The sequence below is a fragment of the Doryrhamphus excisus genome, chromosome 14 (genome assembly GCF_030265055.1).
Source record: "Doryrhamphus excisus isolate RoL2022-K1 chromosome 14, RoL_Dexc_1.0, whole genome shotgun sequence".
In the NCBI taxonomy this organism is placed as follows: Eukaryota; Metazoa; Chordata; class Actinopteri; order Syngnathiformes; family Syngnathidae; genus Doryrhamphus; species Doryrhamphus excisus.
In genome coordinates, this window is record NC_080479.1 from 15,293,386 (window position 1) to 15,306,920 (window position 13,535).

At 37.5% G+C, this 13,535-nt stretch overlaps 1 protein-coding gene across 1 annotated transcript in view; it reads left to right on the top strand.

The window, feature by feature from the left end:
• The window catches only part of angpt1 (angiopoietin 1), a 59,894-nt gene that overhangs the window by 35,702 nt on the left and 10,657 nt on the right, over nucleotides 1-13,535 (top strand). The window contains exons 5-7 of the mRNA XM_058047655.1: nucleotides 1,605-1,720; nucleotides 4,728-4,829; nucleotides 10,257-10,423. Coding sequence (XP_057903638.1) covers nucleotides 1,605-1,720; nucleotides 4,728-4,829; nucleotides 10,257-10,423 — 385 coding nt within the window. The remainder of the gene's footprint in view (nucleotides 1-1,604; nucleotides 1,721-4,727; nucleotides 4,830-10,256; nucleotides 10,424-13,535) is intronic.

Consider the following 13,535-nt stretch of genomic DNA (forward strand, 5'->3'; position numbering starts at 1 on the left):
GTTACAAGATACTCACTGCGAGACTTTGCTGTCCAATATTCAGCCTTCTGGTTCGACAACCAGGAAATGAGGGGAAATCACAGGTAAACAATAAGTAGTGTAGTAAAAGTTACTCATTCCAAAAACTTCATTTAGGAAGAAAAGCAGACCAATAAAGAGACGAGAGGGAATAGGAAATTTCATCGTTCATCTAACATCAAAAGAAAACAGTGGCGTTTTTATATGGAAAATCTAGGTAGGCTACTCTACATACAAGGAAAACTTCGGCACTTTATTACTGTCCAATGGGGGGGGGGGTACTGTCTAATGTTCTGATGTAAAATTCCAAATTCTCATGGAAAATCTAGGTAGGCTACTCTACATACAAGGAAAATTTCAGCACTCTATTATTGTCCGATGGGGGAGGGGGTACTGTCTAATGTTCTGATGTAAAATTCCAAATTCTCATGAAAAATCTAGGTAGGCTACTCTACATACAAGGAAAACTTCAGCACTCTATTACTGTCCGATGGGGGGGGGGGGTACTGTCTAATGTTCTGATGGAAAATCTAGGTAGGCTACTCTACATACAAGGAAAACTTCAGCACTCTATTACTGTCCGATGGGGGGGTACTGTCTAATGTTCTGATGTAAAATTCCAAATTCTCATGGTAAATCTAGGTAGGCTACTCTACGTGCAATGAAACCTTTGGGGGGGGGGGGGTACTGTCTAATGTTCTGATGTAAAATTCCAAATTCTCATGGTAAATCTAGGTAGGCTACGCTACTCTACATACAAGGAAAACTTCAGCACTCTATTACTGTCTGATGGGGGGGGGGGGGTACTGTCTAATGTTCTGATGGAAAATCTAGGTAGGCTACTCTATATATAAGGAAAACTTCAGCACTCTATTACTGTCCGGTGAGGGGGGGTACTGTCTAATGTTCTGATGTAAAATTCCAAATTCTCATGGAAAATCTAGGTAGGCTACTCTACATACAAGGAAAACATCAGCACTCTATTACTGTCCGATGGGGGGGGGGGGTAGTGTCTAATGTTCTGATATAAAATTCCAAATTCTCATGGAAAATCTAGGTAGACTACTCTACATACAAGGAAAACTTCAGCACTCTATTACTGTCCCATGGGGGGGGGGGGGGGTACTGTCTGATGTAAAATTCCAAATTCTCATCCAATATCAATATAACACAACATAATCTGTGGATAGAACAGGAAGAGTACAATGAAAAGCTAGATGCTGTGTTTGAAGTGTCTTTTGGTTTTCTGATAATGAAGCGAATAAGGGATTTCGATAAACTAAAAATGTAACAGATCAGAGAAAATATCATGGGAAGTTTAGATTAGATTAGAGGAAGACAGATGGGTTTTTTTTTCTGACAGACTGGCCGACCACAAGGTCTGTGGAGGTTAGAGATCATGGTGGAGCTGGGAGAATGCAAGACTACTGATAAACTTAGCAAAGTTGGTGACTTATGAAGATCAGACTGGATAGTACTGCAGAAGGATGGAATCCTAAGTTTTCTGACATTGGACTGAAAAAGCATTTGTGTTTTTCTGTGTAATAATGTTGGGCTGTTTTTTTTTGTTTTTTTTTAACCCACAGTTCCAAAGCCCCTGGATGAAGAGAAGAAGTTCAGCGATTGTGCCGATCTTTACCAGGCTGGCTTTCATAAGAACGGAGTCTACAACATCCAGATCAACTTACAGGAGAACAAAAGGGTGCGAAGACACAATGTGTTCTAGCCAGACGTTCAGTCATAGGATATATACTATTTTTATCACTTTGTCTGGACACTTTCATAGTTGATTTAAAGGACATGGTCTGTTTTCTTTGACTTGACTTTGACGTTTTCTCTTTCCGAATGGAATCTTTCCGAATGACCTTTCCGAAAGCAATGGTATACATGGAAAGGAATATTCCAATGGCGTGTCTACATGCATTGCTATAATCAACCAGAATAGTCAATGGGGCATGCCCAGTAAAGCGTAAACACCAACATCACGTGATACCGACTTCCTCCAGTTTTTCTTTCACTTGTTGGAATAACTCCGTATTCCCAGTTTTTCCTTCGTCCAGTCTTGAAATTTAGTTTGCTCAATCGGATTGGGGAAAGGAATATTCCACCCCTGGGAATCCGATTATATATTCATTCGGATTGGCACTTTTCTTTCGGAATGAGGTGTATCCAAAGGTTACATTTTTCCGATTGAGCAAATAACTTGAATGGAATTGGAATATTTGGGTCCATGTAAACGTGCCTATTGACTCTTTGCAAGTGAGCTAAAGACACTGAGCCACTGTGGGACATCTGCCACCAATGACCACCAATGATGAGTCCAAGCTGTGAACACACTTTGGCAGCTTTGGTAGCGGAAGAATTTTTCAAGGGGTTGAGGTGTGAAATCAGACGTGGAACCGAACATGAGTGCTGCGTGCTCGGATGTGTTCTTAACCTTGCCACGCCTGATTAATGAAGGTGATAATTTGATAAATGAAGAGGTTTTAAAATAGTGTGAGTGGATTCGGATCGGTCAAACTCCAGGACGCCGCTGCCCGGAATCTTCACAGAACGATCCGTTGGTGGTTTGAATGAGAGGAATGTGAGACTTTCTCCTGGAAATGATGGTGTCAGGGGTACTTCCTTAATTATACCCAGCCTGTGTCCATGTGTGCTCAGCTGTGTGGGCTTGCTGAGGTGAGAGACCTTCACTACTTCCACCCTGGGGTCTACAAACTCAAAACAATGAGGAACACTACAGATAGAACCACAGTCCTGCATTATCAGCTTACGCACACTGAGGTCCAAGGTTAAGGGGGCCACATTACAGCCAGGTGTCTCCTGGTATGTGTCCATCCCCGGACCTCCACTTTGATCTGAACCCTATGATGAGAAACACCTCTGGGGAGTTGGTAAAGGATAAGAAGACACTGATTAGTTTTGAGTGGGACAACGATAGCCTTTCCAAACATGATTCGCCTGTTCCGCTCAGAAAAAGGAGTATCCGAACCCAGCTGAGCTTTTATTGTACTGCTGAGAATCACATGGAATATTCAATGCGTTAAATCGTCATGGAGCTGAAAATAATGCCCAACGATTGTGAGGTTTTACTATTTTTTAGTGGAAAGCTCTTTTGAACGCATATTGTTCTAGTAGCATATTATTTTTAAAGTGGGCTGCACGGTGGTCGAGTGGTTAGCGCACAGACCTCACAGCCATCTCTGTGTGAAGTTTGCACGTTCTTCCCGTGCATGCGTGGGTTTTTCTCCGGGTACTCCGGTTTCCTCCCACATTCCAAAAAACATGCTAGGTTAATTAGCGACTCCGAATTGTCCATAGGTATGAATGTGAGTGTGAATGGTTGTTTGTCTATATGTGCCCTGTGATTGGCTGGCGACCAGTCCAGGGTATACCCCGCCTCTCACTATTACATTTGCAGGAAATTATTACATATGTGTGCGAAAAACTGTAAATGTAATAACTTCCCACAAATGTAATATGAGACAAAATAATGATTTTTGTATTCTTTTACTCTTTTTTAAATTTTTTTGTGGAAAAAATATTATTCAAAGAGTATCATTTGAATACATTAAAGGAATCTATAATTATTAAATTATAATTTATTTAAAAAAAACAATTGTGATAATTGCAATTGTTTTAATAAAATTATTATTCCTATCATTATTATATTTTATTATTTCTTTTGATTATTTCTTCCCCATATACACACAAAATCACACATATAATAATATACTGTAACTAAAACGCACATGTACGCATGTAATAATTTCAGTATTACGTTTGCAGTAGGCAAATTTTATTACGTTTGTGGGAAATGTATTACATTTGCGGGATTATTACATTGAAAGCTGCAGATTTGTATTACGTTTGTGGTTTATTATGTTTGTGGGCAGTTATTATGTTTACGGGTCTAACAGTCCACATCCCGAAAAGTTAATTTTAGCCTACTTTAAACATTCCAAAATTAGTTTTGATGTGTGTTAGTAGTATTCCTTTCATGATTTCATCCACTTTGTGCAGTGCACCAAGAAATACCACCACCATGCTTGAAATACCACTATCATAGATTTGTAAACCTCCTTTTGAATCCTCAAAAATATATCTCATAATTGCTCAACGTGTGGGTCATTTTTCCGGAAAACGTCTGGTTTGTTTCGATTTAAGAGTTGAGTTCATGGCAATTATACAGTAAATTGGCTTCACTTTGACAGTGACATTGGTGTCACCGTAATTTTCCACTTCACTTCATGTTCCAGAATTTCCAATTTAGTAATGATTCTAAAACGACTTTCTCAATTAGATCTTCAATGGATTGCTTGGACTTTCCCGTTTTTTTCCATTTCCAAATGATTGATATCTTGTCTAAATGATATGTGATTGGTTCTTCCCGGATCCTGTTAAAACGATGGACGATGCAAACTGAGCCACGTGACAAAATTTTTTTCCATTGTTTTATGATTTAAACATCTCCTCCGCCATTTGACACCCCTGCACAATTCCCAAAAAAAGAACAATTCAAATAAATGATTAGTCTCCAGAATGAATAAACCATGTTGAGTGTGATTATTATAATATTTTATACTGGAATCCGGCTCAACAGCTTCTATTTTCTAGCGATATCGTATTACATCTAATAAATCCTGAAAAATGACAGCCCACCGGGTGCTATCATTGTTGCACTGTTGAACTTGATTTTTTTTTTTTAGGTGTATTGCAACATGGAAACAGCTGGCGGTGGATGGACGGTCATACAGCGGAGAGAAGATGGCAGTGTAGACTTCCAGAGAACATGGAAAGAATACAAAACGGTAAGACTAGACACATTTATATATAAGACATGATACAGGTGGTCTTTTTTTCTTACATAGAAAAGTGTTCAATGAGCATTACATCCTGTTGCAACAATACTTTAGCACTCAGCTTTGACAAATATGAGCGTTTTGGCCGTAAATGATGAGAGAGAGAGAAAAAACAGTGTCCGCTGATCCATTTGAAAAACTGTCGCCAGATGTTATTCCTCTACAGTTTGAACCCCCTTTTTTTTTTAGTATGAGAAACACTATCCAGGGTGTCTTACTTGTTATTCTTCCATCTTAAACAGGAAATTATTGTGTGTAAATATGACAACAACATTTTTTTTGCTGCATGCATGCAAAAGTACGTCGTCAGTATGTCATCGCAAAAAGTACTAATGCGTATTTTAGAAAGGCAGCGTTAACATTACCAGTCGATGCTTTGAATTCTATTTATTATTGCTGGCAGTCCAACCGGTCACTTTGCCATATATAAATCACCGCTGTATAGCGTCCCATAGCTGTAGCTACATATATAATAGTCAGTTTATTATCAGATAGAATATATGTTTAGACTTTCGCCTGTAATCTCGAGTTTAATTTCCACTTCAATTTTTTGCACTACTTAGTTGTAAAAAAAATGTAATGGGACATTACTGGACTGGTGGCCAGCCAATCACAGGGCACATATAGACAAACAACCATTCACACTCACATTCATACCTATGGACAATTTGCAGTCGCCAATTAACCTAGCATGTTTTTTTTGGAATGTGGGAGGAAACCGGAGTACCCGGAGAAAACCCACGCATGCACGGGGAGAACATGCAAACTCCACACAGAGATGGCCGAGGGTGGAATTGAACCCTGGTCTTCTCTTACAAAAGCAAAATCCTATTTTGACAGTCTATCAATGTTTTTCAGTGCGAGGTAAGTTTATACAAGGGCTGGAAACAATTTAAGCAATGTTAGCTCAGATGCGAGCATGAACGTAGCGCTCTGATTTGAACGATGACAAGAAATAATAGCATGTGGCGAAATAAACATTGATCATTTTTAATGTGCAGCAAACATTATGGCAAGCGAGGTAATATTACCAAAGAAAACACACTTTATCGACTGCTGGAGTTGCCGTTATTTGATTTCCATGGTGATGACTAGAAGATCCAACACAAACCATTCTGAGCGGACCTCTGATTTCTTGGGATTTGGAAACTTTGGAATCTTTTTTTTTTTACTACGAAGGCAATGTCGCTACACAGATACCCATCTATTTTCCATCCATCCATCCATTTTCTGGTCACCAAGTAATGTAACATGCAAGTTTTTGGAATGTGAGGCATGAGGATGCTGAGGTATGTGATTGGTTCTTCCTGGATCCTGTTGAAATCACGGACGATCCAAACGGAGCCATGTGACTAAATTTGTTTCCATTGTTTTATGATTTAAACATCTCCACCACCATTTGACACCCCTGCACAATTCGGACCCAAAAAATTCAAATAAATGATTAGTCTCCAGAATGACTAAACCATGTTGAGTGTGATTATCAAAATATCATATCATAATGTATCATAATATTGTATGCTGAGGTTCTCATTGGGAGTGACCAGGATGGATAGGATCAGGAAGGAGTACATCAGAAAAGGTTTGGACATTTCCAGAGGAGAGATGGTGAATATATTGGTAGAAGGAGCTACTATGTAGGAGGCGTAGAGGAAGACCAAAGAGGAGGTTTATGGATGTAGTGAAGGAGGACACGTTTCGTTCTCATTGGGAGTGACCAGGATGGACAGGATCAGGAATGAGTACATCAAAGGGACATTACATGTTAGATTGAGATGATTTGGACATGTCCAGAGGAGAGATAGTGAATATATTGGTAGCAGGATGCTGAGGTTCTCAGTGGGAGTGACCAGGATGGATAGGATCAGGAATGAGTACATCAGAGGGACATTACATGTCAGGCTGAGATGGTTTGGACATGTCCAGAGGAGAGATAATGAATATATTGGTAGCAGGATGCTGAGGTTCTCAGTGGGACCAGGATGGATAGGATCAAGAATGATTACATCAGAGGGACATTACATGTTAGATTGAGATGGTTTGGACATGTCCAGAGGAGAGATAGTGAATATATTGGTAGAAGGATGCTGAGGTTCTCATTGGGAGTGACCAGGATGGATAAGATCAAGAATGATTACATCAGAGGGACATTACATGTGAAACTGAGATGGTTGGGAGATGTCCAGAGGAGAGATAGTGAATATATTGGTAGAAGGATGTTGCCAGGTAGGAGGCGTAGAAGAAGACCAAAGAGGAAGTTTATAGGTTTACAGATGCAGAAGACAACTATATTTGTTTTTGAGGTAACCTCTCTAAAAAGTAGAAAATACAGGACAAAAAACACAAGGTGAGACCAAACACACTCACCTCCTATGAGACCAACATGGAAAGCTTCCAGCTTTGAACAGGTGCACAAAGACTGCATTACGTTACATGAGGGGTACTCGTCGACCTTTGAACGACATTGCGAAACACAAGAGCAAAGTTTTACCACTCTCTCCTTCAACAGTCTGTAGGTGACTGATGTTTTATAGTGTTATTAGTTTTCACATTCTTGCTCTTCACAGGCTTACGCACAGCATAAAGGCACTCGGAGGATCTGTAAATCTTTCAGTCAAGTTGGTGCGGCCAGTAGATATGATGTATGGACTTTTTCCGGAGTGGTTAAGTTGGAATATCAGGGAAAATGGAATCTGGAGACTATATTTAGCAAACATCGCAGTCACTTATTTGTGATTTCTGAAATCACAAATACTTCAACATTCTGATATAGTTCATCTTCAAACAGCTAAAATAATGCATAAGGCTAAAAATAACCAATTACCTAAATATGTCATCCAATACTTCTCTACAAGAGAGGAGAAATATGATCTTAGGGAAGAACTACATTTGAAACACTTATATGCTAGCACTATGTTAAAAAGCCATAGCATTTCAGTATTAAAATTAAAATAAAAAAAACTTAAATTATATTAGGATAAAAATTACAATTAAAATGAACAAAAAAACTTACTTACTATTAAACTATATTAGGAAAGCAGGAAGTGAACAAATGTAACAGTTACTGATTTTAAAAGTACCAGATGGAGGGGTATGATTTAATAAGCTAAAATTAAAATTAAAATTAAAATTAAAATTAAAATTAAAATTAAAATTAAAATTAAAATTAAAATTAAAATTAAAATTAAAATTAAAATTAAAATTAAAATTAAAATTAAAATTAAAATTAAAATTGGATAAAAATACAAATTAAAATGAAAAAAACCTGAACTATATTAGGAAAGCAGGAAGTGAACAAATGTATGAGTTACTGAAATTAAAATTAAAATATATTAGGATAAAAATTTAAATTTAAAAATTTTAAAAACAAAACAAAAACAACTTAAATTATATTAGGAAAGCAGGAAGTGAACAAATGCAACAGTTACTGATTGTTAAAATTAAAATATATTAGGATAAAATTTTAAATTTAAAAATTTAAAAAACAAAACAAAAAAAAATTAAATTATATTAGGAAAGCAGGAAGTGAACAAATGTAACAGTTACTGATTGTAAAAGTACCAGATGGAGGGGTAGGATTTAATAAGCTTTGCTTCTTCCTACTCCTTTTGGACATGTGGAACTGTGAACTGATTATGGGATGCATTCAATTGTAATCTGATGCATGTTCAAATGAAATAAAACCATTACTTATATATACATTTTTGTTGTTTAGTAGGAGCCTTCTTGACCTAATTCTGAGTATTAAACTGTTCTCTCCAGGCACTTATTGACATAAACTCTACTTCACAATAGGACACCAAGCTGATATTCACTCAGGAATGACTATAAAGACGACAGCAATAAAAGGGCCCCCACTCACTTGCTCTTCCACCCACTCTGCAGGACATGCCTAAGACCCCAAGAATGCTCCATATTTACTTTCCCTCCTTCCCATTCCTCATCACCACACACGCTAAGCACAAACACAGACCATCATCATCATCACCACTACACTCTTGCGTTGTAACGTTGCTTAGGTTCCGCTGTTGCTGCTGCTGAGGAGCACTTTACCTTGCCACTGTACTCATAGAAAACACACTGCAGTTGTTTTGTTAAGGAGGTTTTAAACATGCAGTGTTTATTATTGGGGGAATTATTGGGGGAATTAAATGGTTAAGCCATAATGACTTTAACATGTGTGGCTTAAGTGGACGAGAGGCGGAAGTGGTTAGCGCACAGGCCTCACAGCTACGAAACCCAAGTTCAATTCCACCCTCGCCCACCTCTATGTGGAGTTTGCATGTTCTCCCCGTGCATGCGTGGGTTTTCTCCGGGTACCCCGGTTTCCTCCCACATTTCAAAAACATGCTAGGTTAATTAGCGACTCAAAATTGTCCATAGTTATGAATGTGAGTGTGAATGGTTGTTTGTCTATATGTGCCCTGTGAGTGGCTGGTGACCAGTCCAGGGTGTACCCCGCCTTTTGCACGAAGACAGCTGGGATAGGCTCCAGCACCCCCGCGATCCTCGTGAGGAAAAGCGGTAGAAAATGAATGAATTATTGTGTTTATAGTGTTTGCTGCATAATGTGGTGTAAACCAAAAATAATAGGACTGTAAAAGTGAATATAGGGGTGTTATTTCATGTCTACAGAACTCTAATAATGGTTAAAAAAAAACATTTTTAGAAAGTAATGAACAGATTTTCTGTGCTCTAACTCAGAAACTATTAGTTAAAAGCACTCAAAACGGAACAACATGTTAAATGAACTTGACATAATTAAGTTGTATGTAAACTATGTTTTAAAGTTAATCTTACTTAATATAGTTCAATTTAATCAAAACATATTAGTTAAAAGTACTTAAAATGGAACAATATGTTAAATGAACTTGACATAATTGAGTTTTATGTAAACTATGTTTTTATGTCAAGTTCATTTAACATATTGTTCCATTTTAAGTACTTTTAACTAATATGTTTTGATTAAATTGAACTATGGCTAAATTAAGTAAGATTAACTTAAAAACATAGTTTACATATAACTTAATTATGTCAAGTTCAATTAACATGTTCCATTTTAAGTACTTTTAACTAATATGTTTTGATTAAATTGAACTATATTAAGTAAGATTAACTTAAAAACATAGTTTACATAAAACTTAATTTAATCTTACTTAATATAGCCATAGTTCAATTTAATCAAAACATATTAGTTAAAAGTACTCAAAATGGAACAACATGTTAAATGAACTTGACGTAATTAAGTTATTAGAACTTTTTTAAGAACTTTGAGTATGCATAACTTAATTTATTTAAGTACTTTTAACATCTGGGTTTACAGTGTAGGAAAATGCCACACTACATGTTTAATCACCTTTTCGTTTATGTTTGCAGGGTTTTGGGAGTACATCTGCAGAGCACTGGTTGGGAAACGAGTATGTCTACCAGTTAACCAGCCAAAGGCAGTACGTCCTTCGTGTTGAACTGACAGACTGGGACGGACACCAGGCCTTCTCGCTGTACGATCGCTTTCAAATTGGCAGTGAGAAACAGAACTACAGGTAAATAGTTTTTTTACAGCATTTTACAAATGGTAAGACATAATTGAGTTGGACTGTGTAGTAAAAATATCATACATAGCGCTGCAATACATTTTTGAATTGACTATTTCATCATAACCCATTGGGATTTGTGATGTAAAATCTTGGCAAAGGAAATTATACTTTTTGGACAAAGAACAGGAGTTGGATCACGTTAAGCTTTATAAAATGCCTGTCTGACCTTGCCGTCATTCGGTTAAATGTGCATTCCTAAACTGACATGCCTGTAGTGTTTAATAACGCAACAATGTTAGTGTAGTGGTTCACATAGCGGACTTTCCAGCGGACTTTCCAGCAATTGGAGTCCTACTTGCTGGTATCTGTGAGCCAATTTTATTAATTGTCCTGGTCTTCGTTGAATATGTTTGTCCTAAGTAGGGATGGACTGATATGTTTTTTTTCGGGCCGATGCCAATACCGATTTTTTTCACCGCCCTTAGCCGATGGCCGATTTTGCTTGGCGCCGATACTGCTTTTGCTGCCTCAATTTACACGACAAAAATGACAATGATCACAAATATTACAGGTCTCAAATTTAAACAAATAGAGGGAGACTGTCTGTAAATCATGCGACGGAAAAATACATCGGCGAACCCATGCGCGTATCGACCGATACCGATTCAAGTAAAGAACGCAAATACTGGCCCGATATATCGGACGGCCAATGTATCGGTCGATCCTTCGTCCTAAGACACTGCATACTTGGAGTATGTGTATTCTGAAACTAGTTCTCGAGATTCCAGCATCTACAGAACGAGGACCACCTGTAGCTAGCCTAAACCTTACCCACTGCAACCCAGAACTGGAGCCTATCCCAGGTGTCTTCAGGCGAGAGGCGGGGTACACCCTGGACTGGTCGCTAGCCAATCACAGGGCACATATAGACAAACAACCATTCACACTCACATTCATACCTATGGACAATTTGGAGTTGCTAATTAACCTAGCATGTTTTTGGAATGTGGGAGGAAAAACCGGAGTACCCGGAGAAAACCCACGCATGCACGGGGAGAACATGCAAACTCCACACAGAGATGGCCGACGGTGGAATTGAACCCCCGGTCTCCTAGCTGTGAGGTCTGCGCGCTAACCACATGAAAATACATTGAATTAACATTGATGCCATCAACACATACTTCAAATACTTCAAAACTACAATGAACTGTTCAATTGTAGAGGTTACACGATTCAATCTTATGACTGGAAAGATACCAATCAATTCAATCGTGTTGATCCTCTTATGTAATTCTTCGGAGAGGTATATTTTTATTACAAAATTCCACCCCAACTAAAATATATTGTCTCTTTTAATGTTCCTTTGACAGACATGCTCTGTTTCGTGGGGGGTAAAACGTGTCTGTTTATTCTCAAGGCTTAGTGATAACAGACCGCAAAACTGTAGCAGATACTCGGGTTTGTCAAAAACGTTCCAAGAAAGTTTTCACAGCATTAATGTTGTGAAAAGTCCAATATAAAACAGAAATGGATTAAAGCCTTAGAATCGTCTGTCTGTCCGTCGTTTCAGAATGGGATATTTGCTGTGTGTTTCGACTCAGATACGAGATAAACAGATAAAAATTTTGGTAAAGGTAATGGTTTTATTTCATTTGAACATGCATCAGATTACAATTCAATGCATCACATAATCAGTTCAAAGTTCCATATGTCCAAAAGGAGTAGGAAGAAGCAAAGCTTATTAAATTCTACGCCTCCATCTGGTACTTTTTGCATTTGTTCACTTCCTGCTTTCCTAATATAATTTAAGTTTTTTTTGTTTTGTTTTTAAATTTTTTTAATTTAAATATTTATCCTAATATATTTTAATTTTAATTTCAGTAAGTCATACATTTGTTCACTTCCTGCTTTCCTAATATAGTTCAGTTTTTTTTTATTTTAATTTTTTATCCTAATATAATTTAAGTTTTTTTAATTTTAATTTTAATTTTAATTGAAGATTAACGATATCAGCAAGTTTAAGTATTTGTGATTTCAGAAATGAGGAGAATTTTGATTATGTTTTTCATTAGATACATTCAATAAATCATTTTCACTTTCATGGTGATGCTTTCCTTTTCCTTGGCGCACTTCATGAAGTTTTAATACATTAAATAAATTGATTGATAGTTGACAAAACAAATATTAAATGTCCAGTGATACACATTTTTCAAACAAAAGCCTTTGTTACACCAATATTTTGGTTTCTGTAGTGTGATTCATGATAATGTTAATACAGCATGATGTCAATCACCGTGACCTAGTTTTACTTGGAAATGGTGTCAAACAAACACGTCGCCGTTATCGGATTCCTCTCTCCTGACTATTCTAGTTTCTTTTTTTCTTTTTGTTTGAAGCTGAAGTATTTGCGAGTAAAAGTTTAATGAAAAGGAATCTACGTGTGGCCAATTTGGAGCCGCCAATTAACCTGACATGCATGAACATGCCAGGCAAAGAATCGAACCCAGGTCTTCCTTGACTGTGTGGCCTATGTGCTAAACACTTGTATACACAACACAGTATGTTATAAGTCCATACATATAATCATATTGAGCAAATTTTATGTATTCTTTTGCCAAAATGAATCATTTTCAAGCATGAAAATGGCTAAGTGCTAGTAATGTTACTGTAATGTTTGGTGAGATACACAAGCACCAGACTTATTTGCATGAAAACCACAAGCTTTTATTGCCGTTTTGAATGATCTCACAACAGACACAATGATCCCTAACTGGGTTACTGTTGCCCATAATAAACACTAAGTTAAAACACAAATATGAACCTTTGCTGTCACTTCCTGTCTGCCTACCACTCAGCTCCCCTAGCAGTGGAATACATTTACAGCAACACACATGAGTCTTAAAAGGCATTTTTTTTTCTTAATATGTAAAATATATTTGTTGATACAATTATGAAGGTAAGCTGCACGGCGGTTGAGTGGTTAGCGCGTAGACCTCACAGCTAGGAGACCAGGGTTCAATTCCACACTCGGCCATCTCTGTGTGGAGTTTGCATGTTCTCCCCGTGCATGCGTGGGTTTTTTCTCCGGGTACTCCGGTTTCCTCCCACATTCCAAAAA